Raw genomic sequence first — 19,374 nt, 5'->3', positions numbered from 1 at the left:
GATTGTCTCTCATTGGCTCGAATGCCATAGTTACAACTGATTTAAAGGTTTTGGTTCAAGAATAGTAACATATTTAGATTTATGATGGCAGTTTGTTGGACTCTGTAGGGTACGCTTTTTTTTCATGATTTTGTGTAAATTAGTGGTGTTGCCCCAGTAGCAGACCACTTAACTACTTAACCACACAAATTACACCTGGCATGGCCCTGTCTGATAAAACATGTCCACACTGTGCTGTGCAATCTGTTTGCTTCTGTCATTTTTTTCCTTCCAGTTGGGATGTGTGCATAAATTTCGCCATCTCTTCTGGCTGACAGGAGGAATGCAACATCCGGCTAGGTAGGAATAGGTGCAAAAGTTTGCCTATCAGTCACAGACTCAGCCATACACTAAGAGTGGCTGAGGTGTTGAGTGAGAGAGAGAAGGGGTGTGCTATCTACATTGAGAAGCGGCGAAGGAACATATTACCGATCCCTGGACAATAGTACTGAGCCGATCCAAGTACTTGCTTAGTATCCACAATATCGATATTTCGATCGATCTGCCCACCCCAAGTATTTTCTAGAGTGCCAATAACATCTACTGCTTTTTAATGCCAAATGTTTTTCATGTATGTTTTTTTAAATAAGGGTTAAGCTGAATTGAAAAAAAGATTGCATGGATCCCTTAAGCACCAGTGACGCCAAGGCACCACTTTCTGTTGTGTGTTTTGGACGAGTACAGCCTGGTGGCTTCCATCCATATCCTGCCCATTTTTGGGGGCAGCTTTCTGCTTCCCATAATGAAACAGATAGTACTGGTTTCCATAGATTATTACAGCAGGATAAACCTCCTGATCTGACTTAGGTACAGCACCTTCATCATCTGGTTGCTGTTTTTGCCAGTGTAAAGCAAGATGAGTCGGAGCAGATCCTAAATCGCAAGCGACTGTCCGGCATTGTGCCTAAAATTTTGAACACAAAAATAAGTATAAAACAATGAAACTGACCAAAAGCACATATTTAATGGAAAAAAATAAAGCTAAAAACAAAAACTCAATTTAAAAAAAAGAAAAAAGAAAAAACTATCTAAAACTAAACGACGAGTTAACCTATTTTAATCTGCTGCTGCATGAAAGTAATTATTACTGAATTGAATAGTCTTTGTCATTAATAACAACGTAGTAAACATTACATGCAACGAGATTAGACATGGAACTTCAGGGGAAACATGTAATGAAGACTTTAAAGGGGGGGGGGTGATTTATGTGGAGTATGAAATTGACGAAAGCGTTTTCCAAAATCAGTAATATTAAGCTGTATGTTTTTTTATTTCTAAATAAAATAGCAATGAATAAACATGTAGGTCATTTGTATACTTTCCAGTATTCATTTCGCGGATTTATATGAACCGAGTAGTACGAATGTTAAATCATTGATTATCCGCAAATCCAATTGAGAGAAACAAATAAAGCAAACTAGTCAAATAACGCAGTTAACAAATAGTTTTGCTTACATAACCCACAAAGAAAGAATATTCTACTGGATGTTAATTTTTTCACATTGTGATTCAACAGATGTTGTATTAAAAGCCTACTACAACAATGCCGCTAGTGACATCTGCTGCTTATTTTACGAAATACTGTTTATCAAGTTGTTCTGATGTTATTAAATTCAGTTACTTCATGATCTTGCCATCATAGAATTGAAAAAATAAATAAAAAATATTAATAATAATTTGGAAATAAGTGATCCAAGTATATATTATCAGGCGCCGTAAGATGCTATTATGGTGCAAGCAAAACCAAATAAAATATTTTTCTTTAAATATTTCACGTCCAGTATTACTCTAAAGACACCTAAATACAAGAATGATACATTCAATTTGGGGGGAAAAATGAAAGAAATTGATTTAGTCCTGTTGTAGGCCAACAACGACGTGAGGGGTGTGGCATATCTATGACGTCACACAACAAACTGATGGGAATTCCGGCTCTTTTGGGAGAACAGGCTTTTTAAGCTCGGTTCACTGAAAAGAGCCGACTCAAGGCTTCTTTAATTTTTATGTTTGTAATCACACGTTAGCAAAAATAATGAAAACATTTGCACCAAATCATCATTTTTTTTGAAAATGTATTGTGCTATTTTATTATGATTGCCTTTAATGTTTCTATATACAGTGAACTCTTACTTTCAAATTGTTTATAACACGCAAACAACTAAAATGACACTAATCATATTGAACAGTCATAGAGGCCTTGGAGAGAGAGTGAAAGAGGGAGAAAGGGCGAAAGAGAGAGAGAGAGAGGGGGGGAAGAAAGACCAAGAGAATGAAATATAGAAAGAGAGAAAGAAAGAAAAAAAGAAAGAAAGAGAGTAGGTGAAAGAGAAAAGAGAGAGAAAAGAGAGGTAGGAAAAGGAAAGAGAGAAGAATGACAAAGATAGAGAGAGAGCAACAAAGAAGGAGAGAGGGAATGACAGAGAGAAAAAGAGAAAGTGAAAGATAAATAAAGACATTTTAAAAAAACAGCAAGAAAGAGAGAGGAAGAAGGAAATAGAAGTAGGCTCGAGGGCCAAAGTGGAAGAATGGGAAAAAGAAAGACAGAGACAAATTGTAAAAGAGGGAGAGAGAGCAAAAGAGAGACAGAGAGAGAGAAGAGGTGCAAAAGTAAAAGAAAGGGAGAAAAAGAAATAGAGGGAGATAATGTTTTGAAGGCAGTCGTCTCTTTATTGATGGGGAGCCGGCTCCCGTAGTTCACTTCAAGAGCCGGCTTGAAGAGTCATTTCGTTCGTAAACGACACGTCACCACCAGTCTGGGAGCTCCTTCTCCGCCGCCAAATTCAAACAGAGGAATCTTGTCGTCGAACGTTGCAACCATCAAGTGTTTCTTTTGAGGTAAGACAAACCTAATACACTGGTCACCAAAGAATACTTCTTTTTTTCCTACCACTTTTATATAGTTAATATGAAAGTTAACAATGAAAGACTTGACGCTTTTTGGTGCGTGAACATCTTGAAACTACCGTTGCGTTTAGGGGCGCTGGTCGTGTTTGAAAATCCCTTGTTCCCTCATATAGCTTGTTGTCCATTGTTTGTTGAGCAATTGTTGTCTGAATGAGGTAGGCAAACGTTTCAATAATACATAACGCTTTAGTTTCAAAAGATTGCTATTATTAAAGCGTTATTGGTGCAAAACATACAATTATTTCCTAATTGGGTGGCGAAGTAACATTTCAGACTGTCTGAAGACACTCCCCACAATAGTAACTTTCATAAAGGAACGAGTATTACCCAACAGTTCTTCAATTTGCCAGGTGGGAGATTTTATTGGTGAAGCACTTTTACTTATTTGTCAGGATTACTGGGGGCAAAAAGAAGTGTATAGAAAGATGGAAGCCAATAACCTAAAGTGCTTTAAAATAGCCACATCATTAAAAAAATAAAAGAAAGATGAAGAAAAAGTGTACATCAACCGACAGTAGCAGTGAACCCTTAATATTTCTTGGCTTGTGCAATTTGAGAACTTGCAAACGAACACTTTGCCAAGACACTCCACATCCGTTTGTCCCTTGCCTCCAAACAACTACAAGATCTCCTTCTCTTTTTCTGGGTACTGTCCAAGACTCTCTGTTTTTGTTTTGGTTTTTTTTTCCAAAGAAAAAAAAAGGTATTGCAAAAATAATTGTGAATTTTTTTAGCTCACTTTTACCTTCAATTTTGTGTTTACATTCGTCCAATTGATTGAGTTTAGTATAAGCCGCGCCCCCCTGGTCCCCACACACGCTGTCGACCATTTATTACGGGTGACGCACAACCAAATATGTGCATACAAGCTCAACCCCTGATTTTAGTATTTTATTTTATACTTGTAAATCTTACTTGTATGTGAGTGTGTATGTAGCGGAAATATCTGCATGAGGTGAAATTCAGTGTTTATGTACATTTTATGTTGTTAGAGAGTAAGGATGAAAAGGATGTGATGAGAAAAACTTCTCAGAAAACTGTCAAATACGGTATATACTCTGATGGATTAACAAATGATTGTTATAATGATGTAAGATATGATTTTAAAAATGTATACCATTGATTTAAGAGGTGTCCATAGGTATTTTTGGGGCGGGTCTCTTATTAGCCTTTGGTTTCAACATGCCCCAGATACCTACCATGTCATTGGGCTGGCATAAAAGTTCCTATTTAGCCTTTCCTGTAGTTGGTTTTGTGTAAGCACCCCCAGAACCTTCTGAGACTGTCCACCCACTGTGGTCTCACAAAATTCAAGGGGAAACACTGGACATTTAGACGGAGGATGCAGATTTCATTGGATGTAGTGATTTGGAGTAAAAGTAATGTTTGGTATGCATGTTATTTAAGCTAGAGTTTTGTGAATAACTCTTAAAATGTTACACCGTTACTGAAATTAACAGGCATGTCTATCATGTAACGTTTGTATACCGTACAAACTTAATTCAGCCCGTTGCTCCCATTTATTCTGAATTGCCTTTCAAAATGACATGCATGTTTTGGGTGTTATCGAATTTACCCCAAAAATGCGACTAATACTCTGATGCGACTTATACATGTTTTTTCCTTCTTAATAATGCATTATTTGGTTGGTGCGACTTGTAGCTGCCTTACAGCACTAAACCGTCTTCCTGCATTGTTACGATGCTATCGTCTTCTGTGATGGATGGAGTGGGTAGAGCAGTCGTCAGGGTGTGGCATGCACACACCACTCTGGACGATTCAGACTGCGCTGAGAGTTCCCCGGAAGCCGCTGATCGCTTTCGCAAGATGCGCTCCTCGTCCTCCTTAAATTCATTCCGCATGTCCCTGCGCAAACGTCTCCCGCTGCGTACCGTCCAGGCCAACTCTTTCCCTGAAGATGCTGGCGCAGATGCTGCTAAAGAGCCCAAAACCAGCGCCGTGCACGAGCTAACCCGCACAGCTCGAAATTCCATCACCGGGATGTATCAGGTACCTACTAGGGATCGACCAAAATGTGTTTTTCATTGCAGATACCGATTATTAGTATTAAGTGGAGGCCGATATTATGAGACAATATACAGTGCATGTGTTGTAAATGTTTAAACATTGGCATTTTTTTTAATAAGGCAAAAAAAAGAATTTGTTTTAAATTTAAATAAACCTTTAATAGCTCTCCGAGACCATTTACAAATGTCAGTACAACCAACATGAGTTAAATGAACTTAAAACAAAAAGAGCATCAAAATTTCAACGGAGCCGGCAAATTGAAAAGAGTGGGAACTCCTGTTTTAGAGCTAGATTAACAAACTAATGTTATGGTAACAGCTAATCACTCAGCCTTCCACTTTAGCATGCTTTTTATGCTCTCTCTCAATCACAAACACACACAGTTTAGTGACAAACTAATGTTATGACTAGATCTAATAGGTCAGTCTCCACCTGATTGTGCCTCTCTAAAACAAGTAAACTACACTTTTTACGCTATCTCTTAATCGCAAACCCGCTTTTCTATCACAGACACTGGAATGTCAGGACGAGTTGACAGAGCTGCTGCTATAGCATTATTGTTCCTGCTTCAGTGTCTCCGCACCCGGTCGCTTGTCCAATCAGAAGGCGCGGGGTGGGTAGGGAGGAGAAAGGAGGAAGGTAGGAGTAACATAGGGAGAGTCTTGGCTGCATCTGTGACTTAATGATCAGCCCGTCTAATAAATAAAAATACTGATACCGATATCAGTCAAATTCCCAAATATTGGTGACAATAAGCGGCCCCCCCGATAATTGGTTGACCTTTAGTGTATCGTCTGGAATATGGTGTCTGATTCTGCAATCTTTCCTTTTTGTTTCCGTTCAGAAGTTGCAGAGGAGCAGGGAGTTCTCTCGCGACCAGTGCTTGGTGACTACGCCTGGTCGTATCTGTGAGGAGGATGAGTCAGTCTCCCCGACAGCTCGTACCCCAAAACGCAACTCAGGGTCCGCCGCCAAGTCTCGACGCACACCAGGCTCCAGAGGGAGGAGGACCCCCGATACAGGCCTTGGGGTAAAGCATGGAGGGGGGAGAAGGCAACTGGTTCGCATGGCGGCTCTTCGAAGCCCCTTTGCTTCTCCCAACATGGAGAACCGAAGACTGTAAGTCTTGTGGATTCTTCTCTTTCTACATAAAGGAAAACATGCATTGTACAGGCTTTCTACAGGTGCTCAAAATCCTTAAATTCCTCAATTTTAATGTTTTTTCAAGGATTGAAAAGTGCTTGTCTTTTGGGTGAATTAATTGTAAATGCTTGAAATGTTGCCATGTTTCTCAGCAAGTCTGCTTACAAATGACGCTGACACTGCTCTCTGGTGGCTTCCCTTTGCCGTTGCCTTTCTTCTTCATTTGTGCAGAACAGAAGCTGGCATTTGTTTGAATAGCATTGTACTATAAAGTGTCATCGCTTCTTACAGGTTGCACCCAAGAGGACAGGTGCATGGTACACATGAACAAGGCACGATAGAATATGTATTAGTGCAAGGATTATGTATCGATTATGTACACTTTATTATGGGCCATGCAAAAAATGAAGTTAGCGTTTCGCAGTGATGATATTTGATAGGAATCACTACCTGCAACTGAAAATGTAAGCTCCATATTACTATAATTTTATAGGGGGAGATTTGTCTCAAAAATATTTACACAGATATTGATCTAATCCACAAATATATTTCTGATTCACTCAAGATCTTAAAATAATATGTCTTGATATATGCACACGTAAGATTAAAAATCACATATTTGAATCGCAGATATATTTGTGGATCTGCAAAATACATGATTCACACCGGATCTATTTTAATGGTACTAGAGAAATTTAAAAATTGGCTTTGAAAGGTTCCTTATAAAGTACTTGAATTTGGCCATAAAAAAAGTCTACAAACCCTGAATTATGATTTTTGTTTTTCACAACAGGAAGTTCGACAAAGATTTGGAGTCTATCTCCAGCGGACTCAGCAGGCTTAAACGCCTTTCAAGGGCTTTTGATGAACTCATTGTAAGAGATGACAAGTAAGTCCTCTTATGTGGTGCATTTTTTACATAATAACAATAATGTTAGGGCATTGCAATTAATCAAATTAAATAAATCATTCATCATTTAAAATCCTCACTCCAGAAATTTGCGAAATTGAGTGTAACATAATTTACTCAAAGCTGGTGCTTATTATTAAAACAATTATTAGTACTTATCTAGTTGTTTGATATATTCTTGCCTGAGCATTTTGCGCAGCACGTATTTTTTTAATCAATGAAATATTCCATGGCGGTGGTGTCAAATCCTATGGCCAAATGCTTTACGCTCAGCAGATTATATTCATGAAGAGGATGCCTCACTCTGTTGGAAAAACTTGTCTGGTGAAAATATTCAACATTGTAATTTATTGTCAAGTCATGTTTATTTGTACAGTCCTTAAACACAAGAAGTCTCAAAGGGACGTACATACAGACAATACACAGACATCATCAACATGAAATATAGCTAATAACAGAATGTCTGGTTGAGAGCTTCCTGAAGACAACAACATTTATAAACTATAGAATACGAGTGTGTTTTAAGCCTAGATTTAAACACTTCCACCAAGGTGGTTGATAATATCTCAAAGGGCAGAGCCTTTGACGGCACCGGGGCCCGAATGGAGAACATTCTTTAAACCTTCTTGACTTTTGTATTAGTTGACCAGCATTTCCAGACCAGTAACGTAGGGGGAAATTAAATCTGAAAGATATGAGGAGGCAAGTCCATGTGTACTTTTATATAATGCCAACAGGACCTTTATAATGGCATTTTAAACTAACAGGAAGCCAATGCAGGTCAGCTACAATCAAAATGATCATCTTGGGTTATCCCTTGCTGTAGTGCTGTATTGCGGTTTCGCTACTTGGCGGATTTTCGCCCTGCATTATGTTCTGCCTTCTGATTGGCTAAAGAGTTGCGCCGCCCCTATTTCTGCTTGTATTCCTGCGTGTAAAAATGAGATTTCAAGTTCCACTTTACCTATTGTTGCCTTAAAAAATAGAAAAGGGCCACAAAATATAAAATACAGTAATCCCTCATTTTTTGCAATTGTTGCGTTCCAAAAAGTCCCGCGATGGTCAAAACCTGTTGTACAAAGCTTAATTAATTTAACAAACCCAATTTATAAGCATATGTTTTTGTCAAACGAATAAAAGAATTGTACTTTATTAAGGGTTTTTAGTTTTAGTTTTGTCTTTTACAAATAACTTCTGTACTAATTGTAATTTTGAAAATAATCTTGCCGTTTAATTGCACAACTGCATGGATTACGCCAGACCTGGGAACTCTGGTCCTGGGGAACCGAACGTCCTCCATAATTTTTGAGGTTCCTCTGCTCTAATTCAGGTGATTCCAATGACCAGGATCTTTATCAAGCTCCTGCCATCTTGCTAACGGGCTGATAGTTTGTATTACCTGACTCATTAAAGAGAAACTGGCTCTCCAGGACCAGAGTGCCCTAGATTAAGAAAATGCCTTTTGGTGCTTTTATGGCGTTTTTTAGAAAAACTTAAAAATGAAAAAGATTCGGACATACATAATGTAGGTCCCTTAAGATGTTTAAAGTACGGAGTGTGTACAACTCTGTCATTAGTGCTAAAATTAACAAACTAATGTTATGGTAACAGCTAATCACTCAGCCTTCCATTTTAGCAGAGGCGGACACAGGCAGAAAGGGGGGCTGGATGTGATCGTTTAGCCAATCCGAGTGCAGATGCATGATGAAAATAAGCAGAGTAGCAAAACCATGATAAGCAAACTGCGATAAAACCAAGGATTACTATAAATATTTTTGAACAAATATCGGTATCCCCTAAGGCAGGGGTCGGGAACCTATGGCTCGCGAGCCATATATGGCTCTTTCTATGAGTATCTGTGGCTCAGAGACCAATTTGATTGCATGCAAAATTTCTCCATCTTGTTCAAAACCGGGATTGTCTATCCTATTCAGGTACACGTAAAGCCAAACCAAAGCTAAATGCAAAGGAAACACTTCGCAGTATATATAGGGCACGTTTTTCACTACGATTTACAGTCAAGGTGTTACACAAAAAAAGGGGGGAAAAAACTCGTTTTGGCTGTACAACGCTAAAGAATCCTTTATTTAAAAGTTCACTATATAATCTGTGTTCAGTGTTCAGATACTTTATGATGAATCCACAGAACTGTAAATACGCCAAAACACCGGAAGAGAACTTAGTCATTTGATTGGGTGAGTGGGAGGGATGGGTGGAGCTATGCAAAAAGTACAAGCATTCCCTCCCATCTCTCGCCAAAGGTAAGCACATAAGGCTCCCTATTCTCAGAATGTTGTGACGTTTTTACAAAATAAATGCTTGCATCTGGTTTTGAAACCAATATGTATGAAAAAAAGGGTCAAAAGGAGTTTAACCGATCTTGAGTAATTGCAAGAAAGAGACAAGTTTAAAGTGGTCTGTTTGTTGAATTTGGGACAGGGGCTCTGGCATTATTCTCTTTTCATAATTTTTATCAAATCATCAAAAATAAATGTGCTGAAGACTAAGCTTTTGTCTGGGGCGCGGGTTTAGCAATTTAGTAAATTTGTCTCATAATATATGGTGTGGCTCTTTCCCAAAATAAAATTAATATTTTTTGCTTTTATGGCTCTTTGAGTTAAAAAGGTTCCCGACCCCTGCCCTAAGGTCTTACAGACTTGAAAAAGTCTTAAATTTGATAACCGCAAATTAAGGCAATGAAAAGGTCTTACATTTTGCTTACAAGTCTTAAATTTAACTCTCAAATATCTTAATGTGTCCCTGTTTTAGCTGTGTGATGGAGTTAATAACTGTATAATAAGTAAACTAACAAAAGAATGTGTCGTAAAATTATTTTTCGTTTTCTCTGGCTTAATAGATCTTTGACCAATAAATGCAATGCGTCAGTAAGAAAATCTAGATTGCCGCATTTTCTAAAATGCAGCATTACGTTAGATCTTTACGCACAGTCGGCCCCTAACCCGCTGTTGTCATCGGAGTAACTTTGCGACTGGAAAGAATAGGTTTAATGCCTTGTGGTTGAGTTATTTAAAATACAACTGGGTTCTGGCTCTACAAGGGAATGAGAGAGAGGGGTGGCCCAGCTGATGCCCGATCCCTTTGTGGCATCAGCTGTCGTGGCACTTGGGCGCGGACCTCCATCACAAGGTTGCCCAAGTGACGTCTGAAACCCGTCACGATGGGGGGCCACTGGTACGGCAGGGACAATGGTGGCATTCGTGTGCGTACCCGACTCTTACACAGTCTTGCTCATGGCCACCTCAGTCCCACCCTTATTTTTGGCCTGGCTGCAGCCAGGTCGGGGGCCACTACCATCTTGGTGCCAGCGCAGTCTGGCCACCCTTGCAAACCAGACCACAGCCGGCGGGTATGCTATACCTTTCCCGCTGGATGTAGTCTGTAAACGGTCTTTAAAAGTGTAAAATTTTAATGTAAAAATCCTGGGGGAGCCCTGAATATCTTTGAGTGCTAACCACCACACAACTAACAGATCAAATTTTACTGTATGGGAGAGCGAATGAGCTGCAATCTCTTGTATTATTGATGACTGTCGGTATTCACGTGAGTGTTTGTAAATGAAACATCCGCGCGTTTCAAAAAGCCGTTGGCCTGGAATCCAGAGACCCTCCCAGTACAATAAATCCCAGACGGCGTCTTCCCCCTCACTTCCCTCCCGCCCTTTCACATTCTTCCCGCCTCAATTTCAAAATGAACGCGGGAAGGAAAGCAAGTGCACATATGCTCCATGCAGATAAAATTCCAAGAATGTGATTTTTTTTTTTTTAAATGCCGGGAGTATTCTTGGTGTGACATTCAAAGTGTGCAGTTACAGCAATAACCACATAAACACAGTGTTTTTTTTATCATCCCCCTCCTTCTTACCACAGGAGCTTTGGCTATTCCCAAATATTGGAATAAGCGGCAAAGGTAAATGCACCCAGATAAAATACTATGATAATTGTTGCGCATGTGATGTAAATGCATGCGCTTTGACTGAAAATAACAGTGTTTACTAACATCCTTTATTTTTCTACACTGAAACCTCAGCTAATTTGTCTCGCAACACTTTATTAATCAGAATGCTGTCTTTGGACTAACGCAGGGGTTCTCAAATAGTGGGTTGGGCCCCCTAAGCTGGCGGGAGGCTAATTTAAGGGGGACGCGGGCAAATTTGATTTCAATAAACTTTTTTTTTTTTTTAAGTTCCCAGAATAAAGTGCAATTGGACCTCCACTACTTTAGGGGGCAGTAGCATTCTCTGGGAGCTTTTGTTTGAATATAGCCTTCACACAGTGCATTAAGCGCAGATTATAAGCATTAACTAGGACATGTAGACAAGTGAAGCAAGCAGGACCTCAAGTCAGAGTTCTTCTTTTAATGTTGTGTTTTCGAGGTCAGGAAAATGTTTGCATTTTGGGTGGACTGCTTGAAAATGCTTAATATTCTTGCCATTGCCATGTTTTGGGGCAGTCTGACCAGAGAGCGAGCAATAAACGAAGGTTTTTTTTTTACAGTGCATGAAAATGACGCCGACACGCCTACTCTGGTGCCTTGTCATTATGGTGTTGACATGTGAAGCATCACCACTCTCTACTGGTTGCACACAAAAGGACAGCTCTATTTAGAACCTACTCTTTTGGCCCAGCTTACTGAAAAGAGCCTGCTCTTTCGGCTTCCAAATGGTTACTCAGATTTGTCTTCTTCCTGATATATTCTCAATAATAATAAAACATTATGTACCAAATTATTTAGTGATAAGTGATTTCACGTGCTTTGCAGAGGATCCCTGAAAAACACATGAAATACAAATTAATATATTCATAGATCTACAAAAAAATTGTCAAATGGGAAACAATTTTTACACACTAAACAGATTTAAAGTCAAACAACAGCACAAAATCCATGAAAGTGCAAAGCAATAAAATAAACTCTTTAGTGTTATGAATACATTATAAAATGCCGAATAAATTCACAATTTCCAATCAATTTTAACCAATTTAGTGCTTGAAAAGTGTTTGAATTTGGCCATTAAATAGGTGCGCGATCCCTGTCAAGTGAACCCTTAAAAAATAATTCAACACACAAATGCGAGGCAGGCGGAGTCAAACGACACCCCCCTTCGAAAGCTAAGACAAGGAAGTTTGACATAGCACTTCACTGCAACAACGGAGGGATATCTCTTCATGGAATTGGGATTTTTATATCAAGTGAATTTTCCTTTTGCGACTGTTGATAATTGAAGAATCCTGCCAGAGCCAAAAGAAAAAATGCACTATTTAGTTTGTTCTGATCATATTAAAATGTATTTGTTTGCTTTTAAGTAGCTTCAATTGGTCCACTAGACTACTTGTCTGCAACCATCAAGTCGTAAACCGGTATTCGAAAGACAAAGAAAAAAACGCCTTTTTTTCGGCCTGTACAGTATCAATTCGTGAATATAGACATTTATTTGCACATTATATCAAGTACCGTAAATTCCGGACTATAGAGCGCACCTGACTATAAGCCGCACCCAACACTTTTGGAGTTATCTGGCACTTTAATACTTATACAAGCCGCACCCATGTATAAGCCCCGGGCGCCCGTAAATATTGTGACGCAGTAACAAGTTTATCCCGGGCCACGCTGTAAGATTCACAATTGCAACCTCAAAAAGGGGGGGGGGGGGAGATTTTTTTAGGGTTATTGTTCTATCTTCTTTATTCATTATCCGTTATCGGTCAGTTCATAATACGCTTCAAAGCCTAGGAGCTGGGACTTTTACTCTTAGCCAATAGGCCAAGCTAAGGTCCTAGCCTTAAAGCCTTGCTGCGATCATTGCGAATGCACCGTTCCCGGAGGTACTGCAATACCGGGCCGATGCGTGGAGTGGACAGAGCAAGCTCTTATTCCATCTCCGGATAGCAAAATCAGCAATATATTCAACTGCGCACATGATCTCCTCAATTAATTCAGATTTGGGGTTTTTAAGGGTTATTGATCTATCTTCGTTATTCATTATCCATTATCCGTTATCGGTCAGTTCATAATACGCTACAAAGCCTAGGAGCCGGGACACTTACTCTCAGCCAAAAGGCCAAGCTAAGGTCCTAGCCCTTAAGCCTTGCTGCGATCATTGCGAATGCACCGTTCCCGGAGGTACTGCAATACCGGGCCGATGCGTGGAGTGGACAGAGCAAGCTCTTATTCCATCTCCGGAATGCAAAAATCAAAGGCCAAGCTAAGGACCTAGCATCAAAGCAAGGCCAAGCTAAGGACCTAGCTTCAAGGCCAAGCTAAGGACCTGGCATCAAAGCCAAAAGGCCAAAGAATAAGGAGGCTGTGAAATCTAGTACACAATCCAACCGCTGCAGTGCACAGTTCAAAAATCACAGACTGAATGCTAACTACTCGGCCTTTAGGTTGCAGACGATAGGAAAAGGCATTCGATTTTATCTCATTGTCAGACTATTTCTACTCATGGTGCCCTGTTGTACAACGTAATAGAAGCAGTACACATTGTTAGCATTATGGAAAAGAGTCAGCCAAAACAACTTGATACAGTGTGGTAGTTTGAGGAAAAAAAAATATGTGATAAGATCTAATGCCTTTTCCAATGTAATCTAAATCCATGGTGGTCTAGTGCTGTGTTTTTCAACCAGTTTGCCTGGGCATATTAGTGTGCTGTGAGACCTTGTCTAGTGTGCAGCGAGAAATTGACAAATTTTCTCTTTACAAAAAAAGCATGTCAATGTTTTTAGTATCCCTGATTTTTTCCAAGTCATCGGTCGAGTAACCGTAACAATCATCAATATCAGTAGGTGGCAGCAGATTAGGGAGGGCTACATGATTAACTGAAATCTAATCGACATTGCGATGTGATTATCGCCTAACTCGTTTTTTTTCCAAGGATTAATAGATTGCAAATCCTAAGAAAGCTCCCCAGAAGAGGACGCTGTAAATTTGACCTCCTAATAATCCTGTAAAATTCTCCTAAAATACCAATCCAAGACGTACCCTAAGTAAATTGAATGCTGTTGCTGAAACCGTTTGGAGAATATGGATGGTGTTGGCTTCTTTTCATAGGTAGCACTCTGACGTTTTGTCCCAAACTGAAATAATAACTAAGGGCTATTGACATTTGCAATGAAAGTTGGAACACATAGATATAGTAGGCTTTCATCTCGCCTGAATTCATTATTATTTTTTATTATTTTCACATACAAGATGAGTGTAGCGGGGCCTTCTTAACTGGAAAACGGGACAAATGCATGAAGCATTTCCTGGATCCCAGGTCAAATTTCATCACAATCTGAAAAACTAAACATTAGTATTTGCACATTTTTAGAAGGGTATGTCTAGTTGTTTCCAAAAGTGGCTGTTTGGAGACTCCGTAGGACCAGTGAGTGACTGGTGACATCATACAGACACCTCTTTGCTTCTCAACAGTCTGACGGCTCGCGGGCGGGTTAAAGCATGTCACTAGTATTAACCCTTGGATGCATAAGTGGGATCAAAAATGACTCCATGGGTTGCTCTTTAAAAAAAAAGTTGCAATACTGTTATATTCCAGGTATTCTTCATAAACCATGTGTATGAAAAAATGCCTTTAGTATTTGTATTTTTTTTCCCTACTAATTATCGACCCCACTCATGGAAGAGTGTACTGTATGTACTGGTAAGTCATGCATACAAGCGTTCAGTTCTCAGAAAAAAACAAGCACAGAAAATGCACTTTCCTTTTAAAATCGAAAATCGCATCGAAATTGCAATACAGGTCTGAAAAATCGCAATAAGGTTGTTTTTCCCCTAAATCGTGCAGCCCTACAGCAGATTGCAATTTTCCAATTCCTTTCATTTACTAAGCCTATGCTCATGAGGTAGCACAGGGAAATACATTCAACAACTTATTTTATTTGAAATAAAAATGCTAAGTTTAAACTTAAGTAGACACTCAAAACAAGGAGAGAAGCATCAATGGATTTTGAAGGACAACAGGGAAAAAGCCTTTATATAAGGAACTTCAACCTGCACTAAAAGCCTTCCACTGAGCCCTTTCTTTTTATCAAATGTTGAAGTTTGCACAGAAAAACAACAATTATGTATTATTTTGTGAGTCAAGGTCACCACAAAAGATTGGAAAAAAAAGGATACTGTCAATTTAAGCTAAAAAAAAAACAATACTGTCAATTCAAGAACTATGATTATTTAAGCAAAAAAAACAACTATGTGAAAGTAGTGCTAGGGGTTGATTTTTAAACAATTTTGAAGGATGTGTGCTTTGTTATATTTAATGAATAAAAGACCGTCTTGGCTCAAAAAAAAGATTGAAAAACACTGGCCCAGTTATTGCACAGTTGATTTGGAGTTATTAATATAGTTATTGTTACTATTATTAACGTAATTATCGGGCCGGGAAGGGAGAATATAGTCAGACATTAAACCGGTTTGTGGTACTGTACAGAAACTGTTGCCAACCACTGCACTAGACTCACTTTTTAAAAAAAAGTCAAAATTTGATCAAGCCTGGAACTCAACTTCCATCTGTTTGACTTTGATACCCGTCCATTAGAATGTATTTGTGTGAAAAACGTAAAACAGAAGTCAACCCTGAGGATTTCCTCACAACGTCGATACCAACTCTCAAATTGTCTGCCCTAATTGTAGGAGAAACCATTTAACTCGTATTCTACAAACAAAATATTAATCAAAATCCCTGGGCCACAGGCAAGAGATTGTAGGAAAATCCTTTCGGATGACATCCGATTCTGGCATACTGTTCAAGGTTTCTTCTATAGCGAACTCTACGCATATCAAATGTAAAATGCATGTAATATGCCAGGGTCACCAAAGTGTTAGTGTCCGGGTCATCAAATGTTGGCGTAGACAATCCGTGTCCCGTCATATTTTCAATTCAACTTTTAGAATTCCAACCAAGCATTTAGGGCAGACTTCTCAGAACATCACTTAGAAACATTGGTGGGAAAGTACTGAATTCATAGGCACATTGATACAACAAGTAAATACTTCATTCTGTCACGGTTGCCCATTTTCCTCACTTGGCCCCGCCCGTTTGGCACCAGCTGCGGCTCTTTGCTTGATTGGCTTCCCTCCTATTTAAACTCAGTGCTCTCATTTACATCTTGTCAGTCCGTCAACGAACCTCTTGACCCACAAGACATGTATTTTGACTCTGTCCGGTATCGATCCCATCTGTCTCGTCCTGTCTGATATCTGACTCCCGTCTCGTGCATCAGCTATCGACCCTGTCTGTCTCGTCCTGTCTGATATCTGACTCCAGTTTCCAGTATCTGGTATCGATCCCGCCTGTCTCATCCTATCCGATATCTTGCGCCAGTATCCGATATCAATCCCGTCCGTCTAGTCCTGTCTGATATCTGACTCAAGTCTACAGTATCTGGTATCTTTCCCGTCCTGTCTGATATCTTGCTCCAGTATCCAGTATCGATCTCGTCTAGCTTGTCCTGTCAGATATCTTTCTCCAGTATCCGGTATGGATGCTGTCTGTCCCGTCCTGTCCGGTTTCAATCCTGTCCGTCCAGTTTCTGCTCGTGTATCTGGTATCGATATTCTCTGTCCCGTCCTGTCCGGTATTGATCCCGTCAGTCCGGTATCTGCTCGTGCATCTGGTATCGATCTCGTGTTTCTCCGGCTTCCTGTTTTTCTGCGCCAGACTTCTGTCTCCCTTCTTCCGCCCAGTGATCGCCTAATCACCAGCGTTTGTGTTCACACACATGACTGCCCCATTCCTGTAAAATAATTCTTGTGTGAAAACGTTAAGCGTCTGCGTCCGGCGTCTGATCTGGTTCTGACACATTCAAATACATGGATAAATATTAAGTGCATTTAGAAGAACTAAATTAGTAATGTGATTATGAACATAATGATGTTATGTTTAAATAATAAAACAATATAACTGGAAAACTTATGCAATCATGACTACATATTCAGTGATACATGTTAATATTCTAACACAACAAAAGTGTATTGGCTTGAATGTTAATCAAGTCTGACTCTGTTCTGTTCGACTGTTGTCTTTAAATGTTTTTGGTACTTGTAGTTACTGCTCGAGACGGCGACGTTATTGCGCATGAGTGACTCTTTGTAGAGATTATATATGTAGCGATGCCTCACTTTATTGGAAAAAAAGTGTCTGGCAAGAATTGTCGACAATGTAATTAATTGTCGACTACTTCTATTATCATTTTTTGTCAACAAGATTGATTACTGCTTCTTTTACACAATTTTTCTCCTAACATTGTTTTTTGCATCCCAAAAATCCATTTCAAGTGAAGAAGTCATTAGACGATTGATTGCTTAACTGTATTTTGGGGTATTACTTCTGCAGGCGCGGCACATCAGACAGATGCGGCCATTTGCAAGCCGGCGCTGCTACTAGCACAACCGGCACGATAGTTTTGAGGAGAAAGTTGGACCCCAACGGAAAACTCAGTTGTTCCAACATAAACCAGCGAGCCTCCAGGATGTCGCAGCGATTTGGCGGCTGGGTTCATGCCGTACGCAAAGCGAGCCTTCAATAACTTTGTGTGACTTTTTGCCTTCTGCTTTTTCACCACAGTAGTTATTTTTCAATGTACGTTTCTCTACTTGTTTTGTCACAATGTTTTTGTTTTGGTCAGATGTGTTGCTAAGTATGGGTAAAATGTCACTACTAAGTGTGTGTGTGTGTGTGTGTGTGTGTGTGTGTGTGTGTGTGTGTGTGTGTGTGTGTGTGTGTGTGTGTGTGTGTGTGTGTGTGTGTGTGTGTGTGTGTGTGTGTGTGTGTGTGTGTGTGTGTGTGTGTGTGTGTGTGTGTGTGTGTGTGTGTGTGTGTGTGTGTGTGTGTGTGTGTGTACTAGTGACTGTTTTCCTCTAGCTGCTAATACAAAATGTTTAGTCACAATGTTCTCTAATGAATAAGAAATAACACTGATGTGAATGCCTAGGCTAACAATGTTACTAATAGTTCTTACATGTTTTTAAAGTGTCTTCTATTTGAATATGACTTTAATCTACATACACTATATACCGTAACCTTTTGGCTAGAGGCAGGAGTAGAAATGTTAAAATGTCATATGACATTGGTACACTTCCTCTAAGCCTAAATGGAGATTTGATTTCTTCTATCTGTAAGGCTTGCCGCAATAAAGATGAAATTGGATGAAACAAACGGATCCTTTGTCGAATGTACTGTTCAACGTTCAAGGTTTAGTCCTGAAAGTTGCTGTAAGGATATGGTAATAATATAATGATAATAATAATAATACTTTTTCCCTGAAAGTGCCTTTTCAGGACACCCAGAAAATCAAAGAAGAATCAAACAAGCAATAAACACAAAAACATAGTAGTATTATAACGGGGGAGAGGGTGTAGGGCTGCAAAAACTAATCGATAAAATAGATTATTAAAATTTGGTTGGGGTCTTGTAATCAAGAGGTCGAAGGTTCGATTCCCGGCTCCTCTCGGTTAGTTATATGTCGAAGTGTCCTTGGGGAGGACACTGAATCCCTACGCTGCTATCGGTTAGTTAGTGTGTGTAAAAGAGAACAGTGTGAAGCACATTGTAAAGCACTTTGGGAGGTCTTCATTGACTTGAAAAGCGCTAGATGAATGCAGAACATTTACATAAGCCTAAATATGTGATCTTTGGATAAAGTGGTAGGAAAAGAGAATCTTCCATATTTTCAGTTTTATAGCATATAGTTGAACGTATTTTGGGATTTTTATTTTAGTGGTCTGTATTACATAATATTTTGTTGTCCTTCAATATTTTAATAATGAGTATTAAATACAAAATGTCTTTTAAGGGACAGTGTGTAATATTTAGTGCCGCCTAGTGATACAACAAACTTTTATTCAGTACAAAACAAACCAACCTTCATTTGAATACTAGGCAAATATACATGAACTATCATACCAAAGTTATTTCTTTTTTAAATTATAAGACGAGAAATGTGTATCATTTTACATACAGTAAGTGAAAACCCTTCTTAAGACGCTCCCATGTTGTCTACAGTGTTGATGCATGCTGTAGCACTGGTTTTTGCTAGCATTAGACAACAGTGCCATTTAGTGGTTAAATATTACACACTAGGGCTTCAAGAAATGCGATTCATCAATTAAGTTAAAAATAATCGACTAATTTATAGATTATAATGATAATCGTAAATTGCTGCCCTAGGACCAATACTGTCGTAAAAATATACCTTATGACTAGTCACCTGTTGCCACACTAAAATATTCAATCAGCTGATATTTCTTGTTTGACAGATTCCAAGCATTTATTTATGGTTATTTACTTTATGTAGTATCAATACTCTGGCAATCTCCTCCTCATCATTTTGTCTTGT

At 39.2% G+C, this 19,374-nt stretch overlaps 1 protein-coding gene, 1 non-coding gene and 1 pseudogene across 2 annotated transcripts; 1 reads left to right on the top strand and 2 right to left on the bottom strand.

The window, feature by feature from the left end:
• The first annotated feature begins 2,756 nt into the window (after positions 1-2,756).
• On the top strand, positions 2,757-18,184 carry pimreg (PICALM interacting mitotic regulator). Its single transcript, XM_088321108.1, has 5 exons — positions 2,757-2,874; positions 4,606-4,953; positions 5,816-6,090; positions 6,908-7,003; positions 17,373-18,184. The coding sequence occupies exons 2-5, from the start codon at positions 4,645-4,647 to the stop codon at positions 17,563-17,565; spliced, it is 873 nt and encodes a 290-aa protein (XP_088177234.1). The 5' UTR covers positions 2,757-2,874; positions 4,606-4,644; the 3' UTR covers positions 17,566-18,184.
• On the bottom strand, positions 12,843-13,112 carry LOC148349762 (U2 spliceosomal RNA; annotated as a pseudogene).
• LOC148349761 (U2 spliceosomal RNA) lies at positions 13,141-13,340 on the bottom strand. Its single transcript, XR_015847483.1, has one exon. It is a non-coding gene; the product is annotated as a U2 spliceosomal RNA (small nuclear RNA).
• Positions 18,185-19,374: the final 1,190 nt, after the last annotated feature.

The sequence above is a fragment of the Urocampus carinirostris genome, chromosome 17 (genome assembly GCF_059441175.1).
Source record: "Urocampus carinirostris isolate Australia breed hairy pipefish chromosome 17, RoL_Ucar_1.0, whole genome shotgun sequence".
In the NCBI taxonomy this organism is placed as follows: domain Eukaryota; kingdom Metazoa; phylum Chordata; class Actinopteri; order Syngnathiformes; family Syngnathidae; genus Urocampus; species Urocampus carinirostris.
Note: the sequence above shows the minus strand (reverse complement) of the source record. Positions and strands in the feature narration are given on the sequence as shown.